Here is a 27011-nt window from a genome sequence, read left to right as displayed (position 1 = left end):
AATGAAAGTGTTTGTTGAAAATACCTCCTGCTAAAAATATGCTCTATTGGGTAGAAAAGGATCAACTCATTCACTTAACTTGAAAAGACCAATCAAATTAAAAGCACTTAAACTTTAGACACCTTATGAAAAGAACATGTGAGAGTGCTCTGCTATGCATACCTGAAGTGCAACTGACATTTTCTTCCTTAAATCATGCAGTCCAATCCTGGTTGTCAAGATGTCATCAATATAAATGCTACCTTCAGGTTCTGACAATCTAAAAAGGGCAGCAATGAGGGAACTTTTTCCAGCTCCTGTTCTTCCCACAATGCCAACCTGTAAAGAGACCCAGGGGGATGAAGAATTAACAGGATGCACAAAACCCAGGAGAACCCTGATTGTTGAAGATGAATTTTATAAGTTCTATTATATGTAAAGAATAGTCTATAAGTTTCTCAAGCAAGGTCCTGCTGACATTTTGGACCAGATAATTCATTGTTGAGGGTTGGGGGCCTGTCCTGTATATTGTAGGATGATTAACAGTAGCCATGAACCCACTAGATACCAGATGCAACGCCCAAAACTGTGGCAACCAAAAATGACAGAAATTCACAAATGTCCCTAAATGAGACCACCATCATCTCTAGAATACACAATATAAAGTATAACGACTTTTATGCCTTCTATTCATATTTCCCTGAGTAAATGCTTAATATGCAGAAAATTGTTTGTTTTCTATAATTATCACATAGTATCTGTTATGTGGTATGTTAGAGGGGGAGACATGTATGTGTATGTGTTATATATGTGTGTTTGTTTGTGTGTATGTATGTAACTAACATCCATAAATAAAGGAAGAAGATGACTTAAATAACCTGACTGAAAAAAAAAAAAAAAAAATAACCTGACTGTAGTGAAAATCCAGCAGTCTCCTAAGTGGTCCATAAGAAGTCAATTTTGAATTAGTTTTATTCCTACTCCCTGTGTAATTTGACCTTGAGAATTACATGGGTAATTTTACAGAGATATCAACAAGTCAAGTCAGAAGGATTATACACAAACAAGTATTCACTTTCTCAGGGGTATGTTATTTATTTAAGAGGAATTATTCTTCGGCAGAAAAATGAAATCACTTCCTGATATTAAATACCTTAATTACATTTTATCTTGAAAGGAAACATCTTCACATATAAAATGCAGGTCTCAGTCTTGAAAGACAGAGGCCAGTAGACAAAATGTACATAATGAGACCAACAACAACACAGACAATATTTGATATTTACATTGGACCTTTCATTGGAGCAGTTCAAAAGACATTTTATTAATACTTAAAATTGAACCTTGGAAAAACACATGTCAAGCATCAGTCTATTTATTAAAAGCAAAGCAGAGAGAAACTAAATGCACTAACAGTAAGGTTAAAGAATCAATACAATGTAGGTAAAATGCTGGTGGTTGGTAGTTTAGTTGCTAAGTTGTGTCTGACTCTTGCGACCCATGGACTGTCACCTGCCAGACTCCTCTGTCCATGGGATTCTCCGGGCAAGAATACTGGAGTGGGTTGCCATTTCCTTTTCCTAGGTAAAATGCTGGTGGGGGATAGTATATGCAAATATATATGCAGAAACTGGCCTTTTTTACCAATGAATTTTAAAATGAAAGAAAGCATTAGACGATCAGTCATGTCCAACTCTTTGCGACTCCATGGACTGTGGCCTGCCAGGCTCCTCTGTCCATGGAATTCTCCAGGAAAGAATACTAGAGTGGGTTGCCATTTCCTACTTCAGGGGATCTTTCTGACCCAGGGATGGAACCCGTGTCTCCTACTTTGCAGGCAGATTCTCTACCGTCTGAGCCACCCAGGAAGCCTAAGTGCAAATTTTCTGAAGGAAGCTTTCCAAGAGATGATTTCATCTCTATGTAAAATCTGGAATTGATGAGAGTGTAAGATATGCTTGAATCACTTGTAAATCAGTAAAGTTTTAAAACTCCTGGCTTTAAATAAAGAAGAAATAAATCTTTCTGAGTAATATAATCGGAATGCTTAGAACTTTTCATGTTTCCTGATTTGAAAACCTCTGAAGTTTCACATCTTAGTCTGTAAAATCAATCATGGCACTTCAAAAAAGAATTTATCTTTATAGAGATTAAACGTAAGAAAAGTGGGTTCAGCTAATTTTATTATCTTATAAAGATAATGCAATGACTATAAGATATTTTGATATTGTTCAGTAGTGTCTGACTCTTTGCAACCCCATGGACTGCAGCACTCCAGGTTTCCCTGTCCTTCCCTATCTCCTGGAATTTGCTCAAACTCATGCCCATTGAATCGTGATGCCACCCAACCATTTCATCCTTTGTTGTCCCCTTCTCCTCCTGCCTTCAGTCTTTCCCAGCATCAGGGTCTTTTCCAATGAGTTGGCTCTTTGTGTCAGGTGGCCAAAGTATTGGAGCTTCAGCATCAGTTCTTCCAATGAATATTCAGGACTGATTGCCTTTAGGATTGAATGGTTTGATCTCCTTGCTGTTCAAGGGATTCTGAAGAGTCTTCTCCAGCACCCCAGTTCAAAAATATCAATTCTTCAGTGCCCAGCCTTCTTTATGACCCAACCCTTATATCCGTACATGACTACTGGAAATACCATCGCTTTGACTATATGCACGTTTGTCAGCAAAGTAATGTCTCTGCTTTTTAATATTCTGTCTAGGTTTGTCATAGCTTTTCTTCTAAGGAGCAAGTGTCTTCTAATTTCATGGCTGCAGTCACCATCCACAGTGAGTTTCTGAGCCTAAGAAAATAAAGTCTATCACTCTTTTCATTGTTTCTCCATCTATTTGACATGAAGTGATGGAACCAGATGCTGTGATCTTAGTTTTTTGTATGTTGAGTTTTAAGCCAGATTTTTCACTCTCCTCTTTCACCTTCATCAAAAGGCTCTTTAGTTCCTCTTTGCTTTCTGCCATTCAGGTGATATCATCTGCTTATCTGAGGTTACCGATATTTCTCCCAGCAGTCTTGATTCCAGCTTGTGCTTCATCCAGCCCAGCATTTCGCATGCTGTACTCTGCATTGAGTTGAATAAACAGAGTGATGATATACACTCTTGAGGTACTCCTTTCCTAATTTTGAACCAGTCCATTGCTCCATGTCCGGTTCTAACTGTTGCTTCTTGATCTGCATACAGGCTTCTCAGGACATTTTGTACCTTATGTTAAACCCTAATTCATATAATATAGATGGGCCATTCTCTGCATATAGGCAGGTCATAGTATGTATTTATGTGGCTCATGCATTCTGTGTACAGGCAGGCCTCAAAGATATTTTGAATATCAAAATAAACCAAGTTATATGAATGTTTTGTTTCTCTATGCAAATAAAAGTTATGTTTATACTATACTGTAGTCTAGTGATGTACAATAGCATTATATATAAAAAATGTACATACCTCAAATACTTTATTGTTAAAAGAATGCTAACCATCTAAGCATTTATAGGGTAGTAACATTAAAAGCCACTGATCACAGATCAGGATAATAAATATAATAATAATAAAATGGTTTGAAATACTGCAAGAATTATCAAAATCTGACAGAGACATGAAGTGAGCAAATGCTATTGGAAAAATGGTGCCAGTGTACTTGCCTGACACAGCGTTGCCATAAATGTCCATTTTTTTAAAAGCATTATCTGTGAAGCACAGTAAAACAGGTGGGCCTATATTTCTGAGTGTTCTTAGACATAAATCAACACACATCAGGACACAGGTGAGAACTGATCTGTGAGAATGTGTGTATGTTCCCATGTTATCAGCTCCACCAAAACTGATTCATCTGTGCAAATGGGAACATCTGTAAACTTTGCGTAAATGGATTGAGATATGTAGGGGCACCGAGGACTGTTCATTACCACAGGACTGTGAGTTCCAAACTCCAGTGAAGAGGACTAAAAAACCAAGGGACTTCCCTGGCATTCCAGGGGTTAAGAGTCTGTGCTTCTACTGCTGGAGGCATGGATTCGATCCCTGGTCAGGGAACTAAGATTCCACATGCTGCATGGCCTCAGATCCCCCAAAAAGAAAAAAGCAACTCAAATAAAACCTGATTCTGATCATTCCTAGAGTTCAGTCATCAAAGCTATAGTCCAAATGTCTTTTCTGGGTAACCATAGGGTTTTACCAATTGCCCATGGAGAGTGTCACCAGTGTCAGTAAGCTCACATTCTTCAATCTAAAGACACTTGGGGTCTTCCCTGATGGCTCAGTGGTAAAGAAACTGCCTGCCAGTGCAGGAGATGTGGGTTCAATCGCTAGTCCAGGAGAATCCCACATGCTGCAAAGCAACTAAGCCTGTGCACCACAACTATTAAGCCTGCACTCAAGAATCCATGAACCACAACCATTGAGCCTATGTGCCACAACTGTTGAAGCCCTCTCACCATATAGCCCATGCTCTTAACAAGAGAAGACACCACAGTGAGAAGCCCACACACAGTAACTAGAGAGGAGCCAGAGCAGCAACAGAGACCCAGCCCAGCCAAAAATAAAGAAATAGATACAATTATAAAGACTCTTAAAGAAAATCTTCTGTTATTTGCTTGCAGTGGCCCCTTTCTGTTTTTCCAACCAGGTTGCTCTCTGATGATAACACAACTTGTTAGACACTTGCTCCTGGATCTCTCTTCACACATCAAACTCAACATAATCAACACCCAATGCTCCACACAAAACCACCCCTTCATCCGTCTCCCCCACTTACTTTCATTACATCTTTCCCAGGCTCACAGTTTTTAAAAAACAAAATAAACGCTTTCCTTAATCATAATCAGTGCAAATGAATTTGAAAAGTAAATAAATACTAGCTATGCCCCAGCACTCTGAAAAAAAAATTATTAAAATGATGTTTTTACTTTCTAGGCTTCTATGTGTGTTCTTTTTGTTGTTGCTGTTGTTATATTTTTGGATGTGTTCTTAAAGATACAAGTTCACATATTTAATCAAAATGGGATTAATGTGAACATACTGTTATATGTGCTTTCATTTCATATTTCATAAAAATTTACATTAATTGTTGCATAATATTATAGTACATGTGATCATTTATTTAACAAATCCTCTACTGCTTGATTGGAGAAGGCAATGGCACCCCACTCCAGTACTCTTGCCTGGAAAATCCCATGGACGGAGGAGCCCAGTAGGCTGCAGTCCATGGGGTCGCTCAGAGCCGGACAGGACTGAGCGACTTCACTTTCACTTTTCACCTTCATGCACTGGAGAATGAAATGGCAACCCACTCCAGTATTCTTGCCTGGAGAATCCCAGGGACAGGGGAGCTTGGTGGGCTGCCATCTATGGGGTCGCACAGTCGGACACGACTGAAGCTACTTAGCAGCAGCAGCAGCAGCTACTGCTTGATATTTATGCAGCATCAAACAGTTAGCTATTATAAATAACTGTCTTAAATATCCCTGAAGCTAAATCTTTGCAAACAATCTGAATTATTTTCTTCACATAAATTCTCAGATGTGGAATTGCTGAGAGTCAAATATGAACCCCTTGAACAGCAAGTATGAATTCGTTGGACAGCAAGGAGATCAAACCAGTCAATCCTAAAGGAAATCAATCCTGAATATTTATTGGAAGGCCTGATGCTGAAGCTCCAATACTTTGGCCACCTGACACAGAGAGTCAACTCATTGGAAAAGACCCTGATTCTGGGAAAGATTGAAAGCAGGAGGAGAAGGGGACGAAGGATGAAAAGGCTGGATGGCATCACTGATACAATGAAGATGAACTTGGGCGAACTGCAGGAGACGGTGAGGGATAGATAAGCCTGGTGTGTATCAGTCCATGGGGTCACGAAGAGTCAGGCATGACTAGGTGACTGAACAACAACAAGGTATGAACATTTTCAGGAGGAAGCCGTTAAACTGCTAACCTACCCCCAGAAGTATAATTCCATTTTCTGCTCCCACCCATTTCCCTGCATGTTCACAAATCCAGGTGATATAGCTTTGTTTTAATCGACATCAATTTGATTCCAAGAAGTGGAATCACTTTCCCAGGATGTCTTGCTGGAGGCATAACAGCTCCTGGCTCCCCGTCCCGTGCACCTGCGGGACCTGCATCTGGTCCATGTGCTCTCACTTCTCAGATTAAACTTCTGAATTCCAGCTCAGCACTCAACACTCCACCCCAGGATGTCTCTTCTACAAAACTGTCCTTCTAACCTCTCCATTCTTCATGTACATGAGTCAGCTTCCTTGGCATCACTAGGTAGTGGTGAGGGTTGAATATAAAAATGTGTGTTACACACTCTGTAGTTCATTTTCCTGAGTGCTTTGCAGGTGTCTATGTCTTCATTCACTGTATCAGGACATCATACTTTTGCTTATGCTGGTCCCACCTCCTGGAATGCCTTTCACATGCATTCCCACCTGCTGAAACCCTAACGACACATCTCTAAGTCTGTCTCACATGTCTAATTCCTTGGAAATGCTCTCCGTGTCTCCTCATGTGGGTTTGTTCCAACTCTAAGAGATGTTATGTCATTTTTTATATACATCTATAAAAACTGTGACCTCGTTCTAGCTTACAAAGCTAATATAGCCATTTTCTTGTTTCGTCAACTAGACTGTATATGTTGACATCAGGATCTGTATTGGATTTGATTTTTTTCTTATTTGTATTACCTGTGGTGCCCTGAGACAAAGAAACTTCCACTGGGAGCTGAGATTTTTAACTCAAGCCAGAGAAATTTATGGGAAATCTATTATCATATTATTTATGTATAAGATAAATCAGACAGAGACAGACACAGCAGATGGATCCTATAGCCATAAATACAACTTCAAATGGCCAACACCTCATTCTCATGGGACAGACACCACCTTCCACAGCATAAGTAGTTATGGTCATTTTACACCCTATGAAAATGATGACCATTTTTGTCCAAGTATTTACTCTTGGTGCTTTACATGTCTTATCTTAAATTGTACATCAGGCCTACAGGTTACATCCTTTGACTTCCATTTTGCATAAGAAAAGATTTAGGCTTAGATAAATTAGTCTGTCTGAATATCAGAGCTAATAAGTAATAAGCTAATAAGGATGCGACTCAAATCCACATATGTTGGCCTCTTTTCCATCTGCTGATGGGCCTCCTTATCCCCTGGATGGCCTGACAACTTATCATGCTCCTCTGTGTAGACAGAACAAAGAAAGTGGGGAGAGGTGTAGTTGTAGTTAAAGGAACAGGCCTACCATAGAGATCTTACAGTCAGAGAGTTAAAGCATGATGTGGACACAGGCATATATGTGGTGAGTGAGAGCGAAAAGGGTACCTGCGGGCAGGTGGACCAGCCATCAGCAGGAAGAACCGGCACCCACAGCCGGACTGAGAGAGAAATCTGCATAAGTGGGACACATGGTACCTGGGGAACACGCCAAACAGACTTTATGCCCTGCTTGGGCCAGAAAGACTCATTTTTGATCCCATCAGATTGTGAAACAGCCGAATATACACTGCTACATGGGGCTGTCTCTGACTCCAGGTCCAGGCAGGGCTGAGTCTGTGGGAAATCCCTCCAGTCCCTGCAGGAGACTGGTGTGGGGAAGGACAGACAGCAGGATGAAAACTGCCTGTAATGAAGACAGACTCCACTGGAAAGACACAAATAATGTGATGGAATCACACAGAATTAGATTATAATGTAAAAGTGCAATTTATAGAGCATAAAATTAAGTAAATCTAGGGCCACTGAACATTCTAGAGCCTCTTGCTCAGTCATAACAGAGATTTAGGAATTCTTGAGTTCAATTTCAAACTGTCAAAGAACATTTCTTGAGAATCACAGGTTATCACTCATTAAAAACTGTCCATGGGAGAGAAAGGAAGAGGTCATGTTCAGATACGAATCTGAGTCAATAGGTCTGGATGGGCCTGAGACTCTGCATCTCTAAGAAGCTCCAGGAGAGGCAGGTGCTGCTGACTCTGGCACCACAGTCTGCGTCACAGGGAATTAGGGAGCCAGGAGGGGAAGGGGATAATCTGGGAGTGAAGGGAGCAGTTTTAAAGAAAATATTGTGTAAAAAAGGGAAAAAGTAGTAAACTAATATTTTTGAACATTAGCATGGTCTACTAAGCATCTGTAAAACTGTATCATCCAAATAATAGCTGTGAGCAAAAACAAAGCAAAATCAATCTACCTCAAGGACTGGACAATACTTTATTGTTCAGGACTCTCTAAAATGATCAAATCAACCACAAAATCATCTAAATGAAAAATGCAGCCCATGTTCAGACTCTAACCTAGGAAGTCTAGGGTGCTATTTACCTCATGTTGATTTTTTTTCTGTTTGGCTGTGTGGGTCCTGATTGCTTTGCACGAGCTGTCTCTAGTTATGATGAGTGGGGGCTACTCCTGCAGTGCACAGGCTCCTCACTGAGAGGGCTTCTGTTGTTGCTGAGCAAAGACTTCAGTAGTTGTGACATGTAGGCTCAGTAGTTGTGGTTCAGGGCTTAGTTACTCAGTGGCATGTGGAATCTTCCCAGACCAGGGATTAAACCAGTGTCTCCTGCCTTGGCAGGCAAATTTTTATCTGCTGCACCACCAGGGAAGTCCTAGTTCTTTATTTTCACTTGCTATTTCTTCTGTGAATTAAAATTCTGCATAGTACCTAACATACTCTCCTACTGACTGTAACTTCTAGGAATTGGGATAGAAGAAGAAATGGGGGAAAGAAAATAAAGCCCCCCTTCTGCTGGGCTGGCTCACTCCCATGTCCCCATTCCCAACCCTCCGACAACAGCCTCTCTCAATCAAATCCAACACCAAAAGGGTGTCCTGGAGTGACTAGGGCTGGGACAGGTGAACAGGAGACAAAGCCTGGGATGTACACAGTCAGAATGAGATCAATTCATGAACACGCTGCCTGGGTGTCATCTCCAAACACAGAAATGAAGCTAATAGTGATACTGAGAGTGGACCAAGGCACAGATCAAAAGTCAAGTTACTGAATTTATTAATTCAGTCTCCAAATTCAATTTTCCCTCAAACATTTTAGAATCTTAATGATCCTATGATTTACAGGTTTTAAGAAGGAAGAAGAAGAATCTGTTATGTTTCTAAGTTGTCCTGCAGAGTTTCTTAGATAATTCATATTTTATGGCTTTGGGGAAAATTTAAGACAAGTACAGCTTAACAGAATTACATTTACAACAGAAAATCTGACAGACACACTGTCTGAGTATAAGTAACCATCACACACAGTGCTCCGAGGGACAAGATTGTATCAAGAGCTGTGATTAATATTTTCCCAACACAGTAGTTCACCTTTTTCCTGACCTACAATGGAACTGGAAATAACTAGGACCAGCTTTTGCCCTGTGACTAACTGAAGCTGCTCCCTGGGTAACATTTAGGCATTAAGTTGAATATTCTTTTATGTTAAAAGGGTTTCATTCATTCAGTTCAGTTCAGTTCAGTCACTCAGTTGTGTCCAACTCTTTGCGACCCCATGAATCGCAGCACGCCAGGCCTCCCTGTCCATCACCAACTCCCAGAGTCTACCCAAACTCATGTCCATGGAGTTGGTGATGCCATCCAGCCATCTCATCCTCTGTAATCCCCTTCTCCTCCTGCCCCCAGTCCTTCCCAGCATCAGGGTTTTTCCCAATGAGTCAACTCTTCACATGAGGTGGCCAAAGTATTGGAGTTTCAGCTTCAACATCAGTCCTTCCAATGAACACCCAGGACTGATCTCCTTTAGGATGGACTGGTTGGATCTCCTTGCAGTCCAAGGGACTCTCAAGAGTCTTCTCCAACACCACAGTTCAAAAGCACCAATTCTTCGGTGCTCAGCTTTCTTCATAATCCAAATCTCACATCCATACATGACCACTGGAACATCATAGCCTTGACTAGCTGGACCTTTGTTGACAAAGTAATGTCTCTGCTTTTTAATATGCTATCTAGGTTGGTCAGACAGGGAGGCCTGGTGTGCTGCAATTCATGGGGTCACAAAGAGTCAGACACAACTGAGCAACTGAACTGAACTGAACTGAGGTTGGTCATAACTTTCCTTCCAAGGAGTAAGCGTCTTTTAATTTCATGGCTGCAATCACCATCAGAAGTGATTCTGGAGCCCAGAAAAATAAAGTCTGACACTGTTTCTGCTGTTTCCCCATCTATTTCCCATGAAGTGATGGGACCAGATGCCATGATCTTCATTTTCTGAATGTTGAGCTTTAAGCCAACTTTTTCACTCTCCTCTTTCACTTTCATCAAGAGGCTTTTTAGTTCCTCTTCACTTTCTGCCATAAGGGTGGTGTCATCTGCATATCTGAGGTTATTGATATTTCTCCCTGCAATCTTGATTCCAGCTTGTGCTTCTTCCAGCCCAGTATTTCTCATGATGTACTCTGCATATAAGTTAAATAAGCAGGGTGACAATATACAGCCTTGATGTACTCCTTTTCCTATTTGGAACCAGTCTATTGTTCCATGTCCAGTTCTAACTGTTGGTTCCTGCCCTGCATATAGGTTTCTCAAGAGGCAGGTCAAGTGGTCTGGTATTCCCATCTCCTTCAGAATTTTCCACAGTTTATTGTGATCCACACAGTCAAAGGCTTTGCAATAATCAATAACACATTAAATTATAGCTATTTTCCACTAGATGGGTCTGTGGGGTGGTAAGAGTTTTAAAGAGCAGTTCTTTCAGTTATTTACGGAGTTGTCATGTGTTTGTGTGTGTGTGTGTTTGCTGGTTTCTGCTTGCTCACACCTGTATAACTCACTCACCCTCACAACCAGCAGTCCCTCAGTACTCTCTCTGTGCCCTGCAGAATGCTACTTTCTGGGAACAAATATGAAAACAAGATGCTCCCTGATTGTACAAAGCCTCAAGGTACTATGAGATACAGATCCCAAATTACAAAGCATGCCACAGGTGCTATCTTTTCTTTTAATTATGATAAAATTCACATAACATAAAATTTAACTATTTGATGATTTTTAAGTGGATAGTTCGGTGTTCAGTACATTCACATTCCTGTGCAACCAAGCTTGAGAATTTTTATCGGCATTGTAAAACTGAAATTCATACCCATTAAATAAACAGCTCCCCATTTCCCCTCCCCCAGTCCCTGGAGACCACCATCCTACTTCCTGTCTTCTTGGATTTGACTCTCTAGGAATCTCACATAAATGGAATCAGAGTATTCATTCCTTTTGTGTCTGGCTTATTTCATTTAGCAAGATGTCATCAAGGTTTATCCACAGGTCAGAATTTTCTTCCTTTTTAAGGCTGAATAATACTTTATGTAAGGATTTAGTTCCTTCCAACTTTTGGCTGCTATAAATATAGCTGTACCATAAATGCTATCTTGAAAGAATATATAAGACACTAAGGAAGAACTGAGAGTCTCAAAGATGCATTAGGGTTGACTCCGAAACGAGGAGATTTTCACCATCCAGATGACAGAGGGCCTGGGTCTCTGAGGCTGAGGGGCAGCATGTGCACTGGGAACAGGGAGGATGTGGTGCTTTGGGAGAAACTACACACAATCTGAGTTCAGGGGTGTGTGTGTGTGTGTGTGTCAGACAAACTGGCTGCAGAGGGACGTGGGGAAGAGCTCCTAACACCTTGTCCAGTTCAGTCTCTTCTTCAAGATTCTGTCCTGATCCCAGCTGAGGGCCTCACACTGAGTGTGGAAGGAACATCACAAGCAGACATGGATGCTGACAGATTCAGGTCACAAGCTTCTCTGCCGTCTCCCACATGGATCTTCTCTGCTCCCATCAATTTGCTTTTTTTTTTGTTTGTTTGTTTTTGTTTTTTTGTTTTGTTTTGTTTTGTTTTTCATCAATTTGCTTTTGACTTTGAGCCAATCTCTAGACCTTGCCTCCATCTGATACCATGATTCCTCACTGCTGACTGGGTTATTATTGAGGCTCTTCTCTGGTGGACACAAGCTCACCCCATGGCCCCTGCTGGAGTGGACTTGAAGCTATGCTATGGTTCCAACAGCAGCTCACCAGGCCAGTAAGGATCAGATCTGTGCTAAAGAAAGCAGCAGTCTGTGGGGGGAGGGCAGGGGGATGGCAGCTCAGTGTGGGTGAGTGGAGGACAAGGCTACAGGAAGGGCTAAGGGACAGAGAGGGAGGCTGCAACCACAGGGCACCATGGGAGGAGGAGGAGATCTCAGAAATACAAACAAGAAAATATGGAAAGGAATGAAATATTGGAGGGTTAGGGCCAGGAAGACAACGCTGATATCCCAGACTTTGTATGAATAATGTCACATATAGTGTCCTGAGTCAGGTTAAGATGGAGCCCTGGATCCCAGGGCCCATCAACCATTATGAGGGAACTCACAACACAGGGAAGAAGTTTCCTGGCATCCCCATTCCATGGTCAGTTCCCAAGAAATATTCACCTACAATGTCACTGATCTAATCTGCATCCATTAGGAGGAAACAGTCCCCCTGACACACTGCCAAAGAAGTCAAGAGCAGATGTGGTGCTAAATCTTTAGCCAGATTTTAAAAAGGCAAATGGCTTAAACTAACCTTTTGTCTTGGGTGAAAGTCTGAATACAGGTTCTTCAATACCAGAGGCCTGTCCGAAGAATGCCTGAAGTTCACACTGTAAAAGGAAATCATTCCTTTGTTGGGCCAGGATGGTGGTGGACGATACTCAAGTTCCCAGGATGCTTCTTTCACAAGGTCTGTGTATTCAATCACCCTTTCTACTGAAATCATCTGAAACATGTATGACATCTCATGAGTTAGTATCAGAGGGTCTTGTTTATGGATGTTCAGAGATTGTAAATGAAACCTTCTGCTTTTATATAGTTCAGAACAACCTAGATCTCAGCATCCACAAAGGAGAGAAGTAGGAGTCTGATAAGGCCTTGGATGATTTAAAAACTTGTTCATCATCTTCAACTCTTTTACATATGACTATTTCCTTCAATTTTATATTAAAGCTAAAAAATTAAAGAAATGCATGGTAAAATTTTATTGATCCTCCTTTCACATTTGAATTTAAAAAAAAAAGAATATTTTCAAAGAAAATAATACTTTTGGACACCAACTAGTAATGTGTGGCCACAGAAGGGCCACATGTTATAGATGAACAGAACTAGATGGTCATCAAACCTCATTTTAATAATCAGTAATTTTCTACTCTGTTATGAGCTTTCCTGATAGCTCAGTTTGTAAAGAATTTGCCTACAATGCAGGAGACCCTGGTTCAGTTCCTGGGTTGGGAAGTTCCCCTGAAGAAGGGATAAGCTAACCACTCCAGAATTCTTGGCCTTGTCCTGTGGCTCAGCTGGTAAGGAATCCTCCTGCAATGCAGGTGACCTGGGTTTGATTCCTGGGTTGGGAAGACCCCTAGAGAAGGGAAAGGCTACCCACTCCAGTATTCTGGCCTGGAGAATTCCATGGACTATATAGTCCATGGGGTCGCAAAGAGTCAGACACGACTGAGCGACTTTCACTACTTCTACTCTGTTAGAAGAAAGATATGGAAAAATTTCATTTTTATTGTTTTTCTCCCTTTAGGAAAAGGTACAAATATTCAAAAGTGTATAATGTTTCTTCTAAAGAATGATGACTCCATACCTTAGAAAGCATATTCTGAGAGGGAGTCTATCCTACCAGGAAGCAGGGCTACCAGCAAATTCATTCGGTGTTCAACACACACAAAAATAAATGATAAAATGGGGGATGGGTGGAGGAACATAGTAATTAAATAAACCTCAAAATATTGGATTATTTTATTTTACCAAAAATGAGGAATTACCCATTAAGAAACAAATGTAAACAAGCTGCTAAGAAATTAGCTTATATTGTCTCCAGAATTTCAGAACCTCCCTCCTACAGGAGGTTGTATTTGGAGACAGTTTGTGATGAATACAAAACCTTCTGACATGGCATACACATGACTGAGAAAAATATGTATATATTTTATTTTACATTAACTTTAAGCACATGGAAAATGAAAGTGAAACTTGCTCAGTCATGCCCAACTCTTTGCAACCCCATGAACTGTAGCCTGCCAGGCTCCTCTGTCCATGGGGATTCTCCAGGCAAGAATACTGGAGTAGCTCTTCCCTTTTCCATGGGATCTTCCCAACCAAGGGATTGAACCTGAGTCTCCTGTGGCTCCTGCATTGCAGGAGGATTCTTTACCTTCTGAGCCACCAGGGAAGCCCTCAAGAAGATGGAGGAGAATGTAAAAAACTTTGTAAAATGATGTAAAAATAACAGTTTTATTATTTTACGTAAGAATTGCTTTTATGTCATATAACAGCAAGGAGACCTGAAAAGGCTAAGAACAGAAAAATAAACATCACCGTGTTCTCAACTTCCGCACTTTGCCTGACACACCACTGGAAGATACTGATAAGTGTGATGGTTAGTGACAGGACGAGGCCAACATGCCCAGCATCCAAAGCTAAATGAGGAAGAAGAAGAAGAAAGTCAGTCTCCTTCTCAACCCTTCACACAGGTCCTTCTGTCACTCTACAAAGAAGACACCTTTTTTTTTATGATTTTTATTTGAGTGTAGTTGATTTACAAAGTTGTGTTAGTTTCAGGTATACAATAAAGTGAATTAGCCAGACATATATGTAATCTGCTCTTTAAAAATTATTTTCCAACATACATCATTACAGAGTATTAAATAGAGTTCCCTGTGCTATACAGTAGTTCTTTTTTAGTTATTTATTTTATATATAGTAGTGAGAAGACTCCTTTATAATATTTAAATCATTTGCATGTAATGATAGTATTATTCATAATATTACTTCTGTTGTATGAGACAATAATAAAGGTAAAAAAAAAAAAAAAAAAAAACACCTCTATGAGGGACTTTCCTGGTGGTGCAATAGCTAAGACTCCGAGCTCCCAATGCAGGGGGCCCAGGTTCAATCCCTGGTCAGGGAACTAGATGGACTCCACATGCCACAACTAAGAGTTCACATGCTGCAACTAAAGTCCTGCCTGTTACAACTAAGACTGAAGATCCTGCGTGCCCCAACTAAGACCCAGTACAGCCAAATAAATAAGTAATTTTTTAAGAATATTATGAATTTAGAAAGAACTAACAAAGCTGTTAAACGACAGAGGATGAAATAGTTGGATGGCATCACCAACTCAATGGACATGAGTTTGAGAAAACTCCGGGAGTTGGTGATGGACAGGGAGACCCGGTGTGCTGCAGTCCATGGCGTCACAAAGAGTCAGACACGACTCAGCAATTGAACTGAACAAAGTTGTTGTTCAGTCACTAAGTCATGTCTGACTCTGTGTCTCCATGGACTGCAGCAGCCCAGGCTTCCTGTCCTTCATTATCTCCTGGTGTTTGCTCAAACTCATGTCCATCAAGTCAGTCATACCATCCAACCGTCTCATCCTCTGCCACTCCCCTCTTCTCCTGCCTTCAATCTTTCCCAATATCAGGGTCTTCTCTAATGAGTCAGCGCTTCTCATCAGGTGCTCAAAGTATTGGAGCTTCGCCTTCAGCATCAGTCCTTCCAGTGAATATTCAGGGTTGATTTCCTTTAGGATTGACTGGTTTGATCTCCATACAGTTCAAAGGACTCTCAAGAGTCTTCTCCAAAACCACAGCTTGAAAGCATCAATTCTTTGGCCCTCAGCCTTTTTTAATGGCCCAGCTCATACATCTGTTGACAACTCTTACATGACTACTGGAAAAAATATACCTTCACTATGTGGATCTTTGTTGGCAAAGTGATGTCTCTGCTTTGCAATAGTCTGTTTAGATTTGTCATAACTTTCCTTCCAAGAAGCAAACATCTTTTCATTCATGGCTACAGTCACAGTTTGAAGTGATTTTTGGAACCTAAGAAAATAAAATCTGTTACTGTTTTTAATTTTTCCCCAGATGGGACCAGATATCATGATCTTAGTTTTTTGAATGTTGAGTTTCAAGCCAGCTTTTCCACTCTGCTCTGTCACTTTCATCAAGAGGCTTCTCACTTTCTGTCATTAGAATGGTATCATCTGCATATGTGTTGTTATTGATATTTCTCCCAGCAATCTTGACTCCAGCTTGTGCTTCATCCAGCCCAGCATTTTGCATGATGTATTCTGCATATAAGTTAAATAAACATAGTGACAATATACAGCCTTGTCATTCTCCTTCTCCAGTTTTGAAGCACTCTATTGTTCCTTGTCCAGTTCTGTTTCTTCTTGACTTGCATACAGGTTTCTCAGGATACAGGTAAGATGGTCTGGTATTCCTATCTCTTTCAGAATTTTTCACTGTTTGTTGTGATCTACACAGTCAAAGCCTTTCACATAGTCAATGAAGCCGATGTTTTTCTGGAATTCCCTTGATTTCTCTATGATCCAGGGAATATTGGCAATTTCATCTCTGGTTCCTCTACCTTTGGTAAACCCAGCTTGTCCAGCTGGAAGTTTCTGGTTCATGCACTGCTTAACTCTTGTTTGAAGGAATTTGTGTATAACCTTACTAGCATGCAAAATGAGTGCAATTGTATCATAGTTTGAACATTCTCTGGGATTGCCTTTCTTTAGGATTGGAATGAAAACTAACCTTTTCCAATCCTGTGGCCACTGTTGAATTTTCCAAATTTGCTGGTATATTAAGTGCCACACTTCAACCGAATCATCTTTTAGGAGATTAAATTGCTCAGCTGGAATTCCATTACCTTCACTAGCTTTGTTTGTAGTAAAGCTTTGAAGTTAAGGTCCACTTGACTTCACAGTCCAGGACGTCTGGGCTTAGGTGAGTGACCACATCATCATGGTTATCCAGGCCATTAAGATCTTTTTTGTACAGTTATTCTGTGTATTCATGCCATCTCTTCCTAATCTCTTCTGCTTCTCTTAGATCCTTACCATTTTCATCCTTTATCATATTAATCCCACCTGGATTGAGATACACTTGACAGTATAATATAGGTGAGGATGTCATTGCTCAGATTTTTATCCTTATGCTTCAATTATCATTATGTAATTTCACTTTCTATGTCCAATGTATCTGCTATTGAAATCACAAAAACAAGACAATGGGTTTTGCAAACCTAGGCAATGCTTTTAAATCTAACAAATTAATCTCATTTTTGCATTAAAGACTGTGATTCAGGGTTATTGTTATGGAATAGTGAGGGATGGTGAATTCATGACACACATTCCAACAATTGCTCATTTGTGACGCACACAGCAGTGAGGATACTGTTTTTGCTACAGAGACTCTTTTTAACACCAGTACACCAGACCACTACAACCAAGAGATCCAAGTAGCCCTAAGGCTAAAATCTATAACCTAAACAGTCAGTTCAGTTCAGTTGCTCAGTCCTGTCTGACTCTTTGCGACCCCATGAATTGCAGCATGCTAGGCCTCCCTGTCCATCACCAACTCCTGGAGTTCACTCAGACTCACGTCCATCAAGTCAGTGATGCTATCCAGCCATCTCATCCTCTGTCGTCCCCTTCTCCTAGTGCCCCCAATCCCTCCCAACATCAGAGTCTTTTCCAATGAGTCAACTCTTCGCATGAGGTGGCCAAAATACTGGAGTTTCAGCTTCAGCATCAGTCCTTCCAAAGAACAACCAGGACTGATCTCCTTTAGAATGGACTGGTTGGATCTCCTTGCAGTCCAAGGGACTCTCAAGAGTCTTCTCCAACACCACAGTTCAAATGCATCAATTCTTTGGTGCTCAGCTTTCTTCACTGTCCAACTTTCATACCCATACACGACCACTGGAAAAACCATAGCCTTGACTAGCCAGAACTTTGTTGGCAAAGTAATGTCTCTGCTTTTGAATATGCTATCTAGGTTGGTCATAACTTTCCTTCCAAGGAGTAAGCGTCTTTTAATTTCATGGCTGCAATCACCATCTGCAGTGATTTTGGAGCCCAAAAAGATAAAGTCTGCCACTGTTTCCACTGTTTCCCCATCTATTTCCCATGAAGTGATGGGACCAGATGCCATGATCTTCGTTTTCTGAAAGTTGACCTTTAAGCTAACTTTTTCACTCTCCTCTTTCACTTTCATCAAGAGGTTTTTTGTATGGATGTGAGAGTTGGACTGTGAAGAAGGCTGAGCACTGAAGAATTGACATGTTTGAACTGTGGTGTTGGAGAAGACTCTTGAGAGTCCCTTGGACTGCCAGGAGATCCAACCAGTCCACTATGAAGGAGATCAGCCCTGGGATTTCTTTGGAAGGAATGATGCTAAAGCTGAAACTCCAGTACTTTGGCCACCTCATGCGAAGGGTTGACTCACTGGAAAAGACTCTGATGCTGGGAGGGATTGGGGGGAGGAGGAGAAGGGGACGACAGAGGATGAGATGGTGGGATGGCATCACTGACTTGATGGATGTGAGTCTGAGTGAACTCCGGGAGTTGGTGATGGACCAGGAGGCCTGGCGTGCTGCGATTCATGGGGTCGCAAAGAGTCAGACACTTTTGAGTGACTGAACTGAACTGAACTTTCTGCCGTAAGGTTGGAGTCATCTGCATATCTGAGATTATTGATATTTCTCCCAGCAATCTTGATTCCAGCTTGTGCTTCCTCCAGCCCAGCATTTCTCATGATGTACTCTGCATAGAAGTTAAATAAGCAGGGTGACAGTATACAGCCTTAATGTATTCCTTTTCCTATTTGGAGCCAGTCTGTTCCATGTCCAGTTCTAACTGTTGCTTCCTAACCTGCATATAGGTTTCTCAGGAGGCAGGTCAGGTGGTCTGGTATTCCCATCTCTTTCAGAATTGTCCACAGTTTATTGTGATCCACACAATCAAAGGCTTTGGCATAGTCAATAAAGCAGAAATAGATGTTTTTCTGGAATTCTCTTCCTTTATCCATGATCCAGCAGATGTTGGCAATTTGATCTCTAGTTCCTCAGCCTTTTCTAAGCTGTACATAAAGCTTAATAGTAAACTTGGTTCTCTCTATCCAACTACAGGACACTACCTAGAAGGTCATCCTTCTACAGTTATATAGACCTCAACCCATTCAAAGAAAGATAAAAAGATAAAAGATCTCCATGATGACCTCCTGTAAACAAACAAACAAACAAACTACTTAAGCAATCTACAGATTCAATGCAATCCCTATCAAATTGCCAATGGCATTTTTCACAGAATTAGAACAAAAATGTTTACATTTTGAATGGAAACACAAAATACTAAGAATAGCCAATGTAATCTTGAGAAAAACAAAGAAGGAAAATGAAGCTAGGAGGAATCACGCTCCCTGTCTTTAGACTATATTACAAAGCTGCTGCTGCTGCTGCTGCTAAGTCACTTCAGTTGTGTCAGACTCTGTGCGACCCCATAGATGGCAGCCCACCAGGCTCCCCCGTCCCCGGGATTCTCCAGGCAAGAACACTGGAGTGGGTTGCCATTTCCTTCTCCAATGCATGAAAGTGAAAAATGAAAGTGAAGTCACTCAATCGTGTCCGACCCTCAGCGACCCCATGGACTGTAGCCTTCCAGGCTCCTCCGTCCATGGGACTTTCCCAGGCAAGAGTACTGGAGTTGGGTGCCATTGCCTTCTCTGTATTACAAAGCTACAGTAACTGAAAGTGGCACCAAATGCTAAGTGGCACCAAAATCAGAAATACAGATCAACAGAACAGAACAGAAAGTCCAGAGATAACCACCAGGCACCTATGATCACTTATGACAAAGTAAGCAAGAATATACAACAGAGAAAAGACTGTTTCTTCAATAATTGGTGCTGGGAAAACTGGACAGCTACACGTAAAATAATAAAATTAGAACTTTCCCTAACACCATACACAAAAATAAACTCAAAATGGATTAAAGACATAAATGTAAGACCAGACACTACAAAACTTTTAGATGAAAACATAGGGAGAACTCTCTGACATAAATTGCAGCACCTCCTAGAGTAACGAAAATAAAATAAAACATAAACAAATGGGACCCAATTAATCTTAAAAGCTTTTGCACAGCAAAGAAACCCATAAAAAATACCAAAGATAATCTGCAGAATGGGGAGAAATATTTGCAAACAAAGTGACTTACAAGGGATGACTCTCCAAAATATACAAACAGCTCGTGCAGTTCAATATAAAATAAATAAATAAACAAAAAAATCCAAAAAATGGGCAGAAGATTAAAAGAGAATGTCTCTAAAGAAGAAAAACAGATGGCCAAAAAAAAAAAAAAAAAGGCATGAAAAGATGGTCAACATCTCTAATTATTATGAAAATGTGTATCAAAACTACAGTGAAAAAAATGAAAAAAAAAAAGCAAAAAACTACAGTGAGGTTTCACCTCACACCAGTCAGAATGACCATCATCAAAACAATAAATACTGGAGAGGATGTGGAGAAAAGGGAACCCTCCAACGCTGTTGGTGGGAATGTAAACTGGTAAAGCCACTATGGAGAACAATATGGAGTTTCCTTTAAAAACTAAAAAGAGAGCTACCATATGATCCTGCAATCCCACTCCTGGGCATATATCCAGAGAAAACCATAACTCCAAAAGATACATCCACCCTTATGTTCACTGTAGCACTATTTACAATAGCCGGGACATAGAAGCAACCTAAATGTCCATCAATAGAGCAATGGATAAGGAAGATGCGCTATTATACATATAGTATAATATTGCTCAGACATAAAAAAGAGTGAAATATACCATTTGCAGCAGCATGGCTGGACCCAGAGATTTTCATACTGAGTGAAGTAAGTCAGACAGAGAATATGATATTGCTTATATATGGAATATAACAAAAGGCTACAAATGAACTTATCTACAAAACAGAAGTAGAGTAACAGATGTAGAAAATAAACTTATGGTTAACAGGGGATAAGGGAGGGGAGGGATAAATTGGAAGACTGGGATTGACACATACATACTACTATATATAAAATATTAAAATAGATAACTAATAAGAAACTACTGTAAAGTACAGAGAACTCAGTAATGATCTACATGAGAAAGAACCTAAAAAAGAGTGGATATATGTATATGTACAGCAGATTGACTTTGCTGTACATTGGAAACTAAGACAACAGTGTAAATGAACTATACCCCAATAAAACTTAAAATAAAAATGAAAGAATGTCCTGAGCGAGCCAAAGCAGGGGCCCCAGGCACCAAAGGTCTGCTGGAGCAGGCACGTCATACCTGGACTTTGCTCCTAAGGATTCTGAAAGTGAAAAATAGAAATTCTTTTCTAAAAGATAGTTCATTTGAAGTATTAATCAAAATGCAAATTACTTAAAAAAATATACATTCACCCCAACGTTCATGGGGTATGGAAAAAGAATCTTTAAAAAGTGGATATATGTATAACAGAGTCACTTGGCTGTACACCTGAAGCTAACACATTGTAAATCAACCATATGCCAATCTTTTTTTTTTAATGGCCTCAAAAAGACATACTGTAAATAAATAAATAAATAAATAAAAAATAAAAGTTCTCATTAAGACACAAACAACTTCTCATGGACTATACTGTGGAGTCACATACTGCAGACACTTTAATACAATTCATTAGAATCAACGAGTATATATTAGACATGATGACAAGAGTTTAATAACTACAAAAAAAAGCTAAAAAGTGTAAACATACCACAAGTTTTCATATCTGTACTTACTTTCTACCAGAATCAGGGCCCCAAAAGCAACAACAGTGACAAAGATGGCACAGATGACATCCAGATACACAGCGAGCCATCGGGACGTCGTCAAAAGCAGGAACCAAGCCTCTGCATTTGGAACCATAATAAGTGTAATATATAAACAGAAAAACCATGTTAGCTGCTTCTCATGAGGGAGAATATTTTCTCAGTTGAGCTACAGAAGATTTTACACAGGTAGGACAGCAAAGTTACACACCCAAGGAACCTGAAGATTCTATAAAACTAGGTTCTAACACAAGACAATGACTGTATGGGACACACAGGAATCAGTCCAGGAAGCATGCCTTGAAAACTTCAACCCACAGGTTATCAACAGAAATAAGATCACAAGAAGGAAGATGGAAAATCATCTCATCTGTGCATTTCCTGCAGTGCTGGGCCTCAGCGTGAAGATCATCCTCTCACAGGGTTGACTGCTCCCAGCTCTCACACAGCAGAGAGCACAGCTCACACTGTTTCCAGCACCTTCTGCCCTCACTACAGGGCCCTGCAGTGTTTATTCTTAGGAGCCAATGTCTATGTGACCATCAGCTAACAGGAACTGCATGTGACTTTCTTTTTTTTTTATTTAATTTTATTTTTTAACTTTACAATATTGTATTGGTTTTGCCATATATCAAAATGAATCTGCCACAGTTATACATGTGTTCCCCATCCTGAACCCTCCTCCCTCCTCCCTCCCCATACCATCCCTCTGGGTCGTCCCATTGCACCAGCCCCAAGCATCCAGTATCGTGCATTGAACCTGGACTGGCGACTCGTTTCATATATGATATTATACATATTTCAATGCCATTCTCCCAAATCATCCCACCCTCTCCCTCTCCCACAGAGTCCAAAAGACTGTTTTATACATCTGTGTCTCTTTTGCTGTGTCGCATACAGGGTTATTGTTACCATCTTTCTAAATTCCATATATATGTGTTAGTATACTATATTGGCATTTTTCTTTCTGGCTTACTTCACTCTGTATAATAGGCTCCAGTTTCATCCACCTCATTAGAACTGATTCAAATGTATTCTTTTTAATGGCTGAGTAGTACTCCATTGTGTATATGTACCTGCATGTGACTTTCAAAATGCCATTTTTATCTTCAAAATACAATAATTATTGGAAAGTTTAGCTTGGATTTTATAGACTTAGAGGAAATTCTGAATTTTCTACCTAGGGAAAAAATTTCACTGATAAAAACATAATCAAGTGGGTGGCAAATCAGGAAATTATTTCCTCAATCACATCTGCCACCCTCCACGCTCTGAAAAGAGTCAGCAAACCGCAGTCTGGAGGGTGAGAACAGCTACCATTTGGTTCTGTAAATAAAGTTTTATTGGAACACAGAAACCGCCATTTTCTGATGTATTATCTTTGCCTATCTTTGTGCTACAACAGCAAAGGTGAGTAGTTGCAACAGACACAGTACAGCACACAAGCCTACAATATTTTCTATCTGGATTTTCACAAAAAAGAAGTTTGCTGACTCTTACCCTAAAGAGACAGAAGTCTACAGGGCACAGTGATACAAGGACAATGTGAGCCAGTCAGGGGAGAAAAGCAGGGAATGACAGGGAAGAAGGGAGCACTGAGGGGATGCTGAGAGGAAGAGGTGGGGGAGGCAGGTGTGCAGAGGGGGATGAGGAGTGACACAGAGAGAGGTGCTGGCCTACTAGGCCACCTGAAAGGGAGGTCAGCCTCAGAAGGGAGCACTTCCCATCCTTCGAAAACATCTCCAGAAACTTACAGACCTGAGTGCAAATCCTGGTGTGCATCAAACAGTTCCAGAAAATTCTGTTCAGCTTTGTACGCCCGGATGGTCCAGAGTCCCTGGAGAGAAGATGCTAAGTGGGAAAATACTGGGCTCCGTGCTGGGGAAACAGAGACAGACACACAGCAGAGAAAGTCAAGGAGGCTGGATGCAAGGAAACCCACTGCCTCCCGGGCTCTGTGGTCACACATCCCGTCAAAGGGAATCCTCCATGTGACCCTCAAATTCCTGCTCACACCAAGCTTCACTTTAATGACCTGGGAATGAAAGATTCTCCTTGAAACTATCTTTGATCAAATTCAAATCACAGCTAGATTTAGATAAAGAAATTCTTGTTCTTTCATCAAGATCCTCTCACACACACCTCCCTCCAAATTTTTCTGGCATCTCACCAGGTGGAAATTGTTGACAATTTTTTAAAAATATATTGAAGTACAGTTGATTTACAATAATGTGCTAGTTTAAGGTATATAGTATAGTCATTCAGTTATTTTTTTGGATTATATTTTATTACAGGTTAATACAAGATACTGAATAAAATTCCCTGTGCTTTGCAGTAATTCCTTGTTGTTGTCTATTTGACACATTAATAGCAGTATGTCTATTAATCCCATACTTCTAACTTGTTCTTCCCTCTTTCCCAATCCCCTTTGCCAACTGTAAGTTTGTTTTTTATGTCTCTGAGTCTATTTCTATTTTGTATACAGATTCATTTGTATTATTTTTAGATTCCATATATAAGTGATATCGTATTTATCTTCCTCTGACTTACTTTACAAATAATATTCCCTAAGTCCATCAATGTTGCTGCAAATGGTAATATTTCATTCTTTTTCATGGGTGAGTAATTACCATTCACTAATTTTTGAATCAGTAGCCTTTTAAAATTTAATTCCTAATTAGAGTCCTCACCACACTGAATTTTGTTGAGTAACCTGTGGGCTGTCTCCTCCTTAGATGAGTAACCTAAGGGCTGGGATAGAGTCAGTACATCCCCAACCCTGCACCAGAGCCAGACACAGGACAGGGTGAGATGAGTAAGGGGAGAGGACAGTCTGCTGCCTCCCCTGTCCTGGGCCTCTCCCTGCACCTGCGCCAGGAACCTCTGTGCGGGTCACGGATCACCCAGTGCTGCACCACCGTTGTGCCCACAGGACCTGGCAGACGAGGAGCCTTTGAACAGTCTTGACTTCCATTCCAGGAACCTGATGGACATTTTATTAACTGCCTGCTAGATACCTGTCCTGGTGTTCTGAGGTCACTGCGGCGTGTGACACTCACATCAATCTTTTAGAATCTGACAGTGGCCTTAGTGGCCATTCTCTTTTGAGTGACTACATGTGGGTTTGGGCCTGGTGTCACATGACTGACCATTCATTTCCTGCCTTCTTTTCTAAGAGCACACTGACCACAAGCATCAAGGTCAGGCTCCTGCCCATCAGGGAACAGGTGGGCTGCAGGCTGCCAAGCAGGGAGGACACTTCTGGTGGGGTTTTCATTCCTCCAATGAATGAGGCTGCAACTTGCTGTTGTCAGGGGCACATAGTGAGCCTGTGACCTCTGTCTGGGGGTGAATGATAATTTGTGCTGTATCAGCAGGAAATACTGACATCACTTTGTTACCTGTGTGTCTCCTAGAGAAGACCTGTTAGTACAATTAGGTTGTTTATGGGAAGTTAGTAATGCATCTTACAGGAGGCTTCAGAGATTTTATAAAATGATGGGGAAAGAATCAAGGGTGAAACTCCAAACTGTTTCAGGTCCTCACTCTTTAGTCCAGTATCTGAATGCCTGTCTGATGACAGTTCAGCCAGTACCAACATGCATCTGGGCACTGCACATTTAGAGGGGTTGAGGTGCAAATAGGTAAAGACACAGAACCTCCTCTTGTGTTTAGTGTTCCCAATTCTATAAGGAAGGAAGGAGCAGGCTTCCTTCTGTGAGACACTGGGGCTCAGAGAGAATGGGAGACCCTCGGCTGGGGGAGGACAGCATGAGCTAGGGGCCAGGTAACAATCCACTCAGCCCTAGGATGAGATGGTTGGATGGCATCACCAACTCAATGGACATGATGAGTTTGAGCAAACTCTGGGAGATGGTGAAGGACAGAGAAGCCTGCCATGCTGCATGTAGTCCCTGGGGTCAAAGAGTCAGACACAACTGAGGGACTGAACACAACCACCACCACCACCACCTAGATAGAGAACATAAACATTCTAATCAACTGGCTACTGCATATGGTTATCTGAGGTATGCAGGATGCGGTACCTGGATTAAATGTATTGTCTAACTTGTTTTATTGACTATATATTCCAAAGCCTTTGATTTTGTGGATCACAATAAACTGTGGAAAATTCTGAAAGAGATAGGAATACCAGACCACCTGACCTGCCTCTTGAGAAACCTGTATGCAGGTCAGGAAGCAACAGTTAGAACTGGACATGGAACAACTGACTGGTTCCAAACAGGAAAAGGAGTACATCAAGGCTGTATATTGTCACCCTGCTTATTTAACTTATATGCAGAGTACATCATGAAAAATGCTGGGCTGGACGAAGCACAAGCTGGAATCAAGATTGCTGGGAGAAATATCAATAACCTCAGATATGCAGATGACACCACCCTTATGGCAGAAAGTGAAGAGGAACTAAAAAGCCTCTTGATGAAAGTGAAAGAGGAGATTGAAAAGGTTGGCTTAAAGCTCAACATTCAGAAAACGAAGATCATGGCATCTGATCCCATCACTTCATGGGAAATAGATGGGGAAACAGTGGAAACAGTGGCTGACTTTATTTTTCTGGGCTCCAAAATCACTGCAGATGGTGACTGCAGCCATAAAATTAAAAGACGCTTACTCCCTGGAAGGAAAGCTATGACCAACTTAGATAGCATATTAAAAAGCAGAGACATTACTTTGCCAACAAAGGTCTGCCTAGTCAAGGCTATGGTTTTTCCAGTAGTCATGTATGGATGTGAGAGTTGGGCTGTGAAGAAAGCTGAGCACCAAAGAATTGATGTGTTTGAACTATTGTGTTGGAGAAGACTCTTGAGAGTCCCTTGGAATGCAAGGAAATCCAACAAGTCCATTCTAAAGGAGATCAGCCCTGGGTGTTCTTTGGAAGGAATGATGCTAAAGCTGAAACTCCAGTACTTTGGCCACCTCATGCTAAGAGTTGACTCATTGTAAAAGACTCTGATGCTGGGAGGGATTGGGGGAAGGAGGGGAAGGGACGACAGAGGATGAGATGGCTGGATGGCATCACCAACTCGATGGACGTGAGTTTGAGTGAACTCTGGGAGTTGGTGATGGACAGGGACACCTGTCGTGCTGCAATTTATGGGGTCCCAAAGAGTCGGACACGTCTGAGCCACTGAAATGAACTGAACTTAACTTGTTTCAGCCTACTAGGTGCAAAAAATCCAAATAATCCACAGTGATGGTGCCAAAGTTCTCAGACTCTCCAGATCAAATACTGAGAAAATCGTGTACTGCTTCTTGACAAAAGCCTCAGAAGGAGCCCATTTCTCCACTTCCATGTGAATGGGAAATAGCCCTTGCCCCATGCAAAAATTCTGTCAAAT

General features: G+C 41.0%; 1 protein-coding gene across 2 annotated transcripts in view; it reads right to left on the bottom strand.

Moving 5' to 3' along the window:
* Window positions 1-27011, bottom strand: part of LOC129624648 (ATP-binding cassette sub-family C member 4-like) — a 174094-nt gene that overhangs the window by 52615 nt on the left and 94468 nt on the right. For both annotated transcript variants that reach the window (XM_055542802.1, XM_055542800.1), the window contains 5 exons: window positions 23410-23529; window positions 21622-21732; window positions 14344-14444; window positions 12551-12742; window positions 163-318 (listed from right to left, as the gene is read on the bottom strand). In XM_055542802.1, coding sequence (XP_055398777.1) covers window positions 163-318; window positions 12551-12742; window positions 14344-14444; window positions 21622-21732; window positions 23410-23529 — 680 coding nt within the window. The remainder of the gene's footprint in view (window positions 1-162; window positions 319-12550; window positions 12743-14343; window positions 14445-21621; window positions 21733-23409; window positions 23530-27011) is intronic.

Source organism: Bubalus kerabau, chromosome 12 (assembly GCF_029407905.1).
Source record: "Bubalus kerabau isolate K-KA32 ecotype Philippines breed swamp buffalo chromosome 12, PCC_UOA_SB_1v2, whole genome shotgun sequence".
Lineage (NCBI taxonomy): Eukaryota > Metazoa > Chordata > Mammalia > Artiodactyla > Bovidae > Bubalus > Bubalus kerabau.
This window is presented reverse-complemented; position numbering and strand designations above follow the sequence as displayed.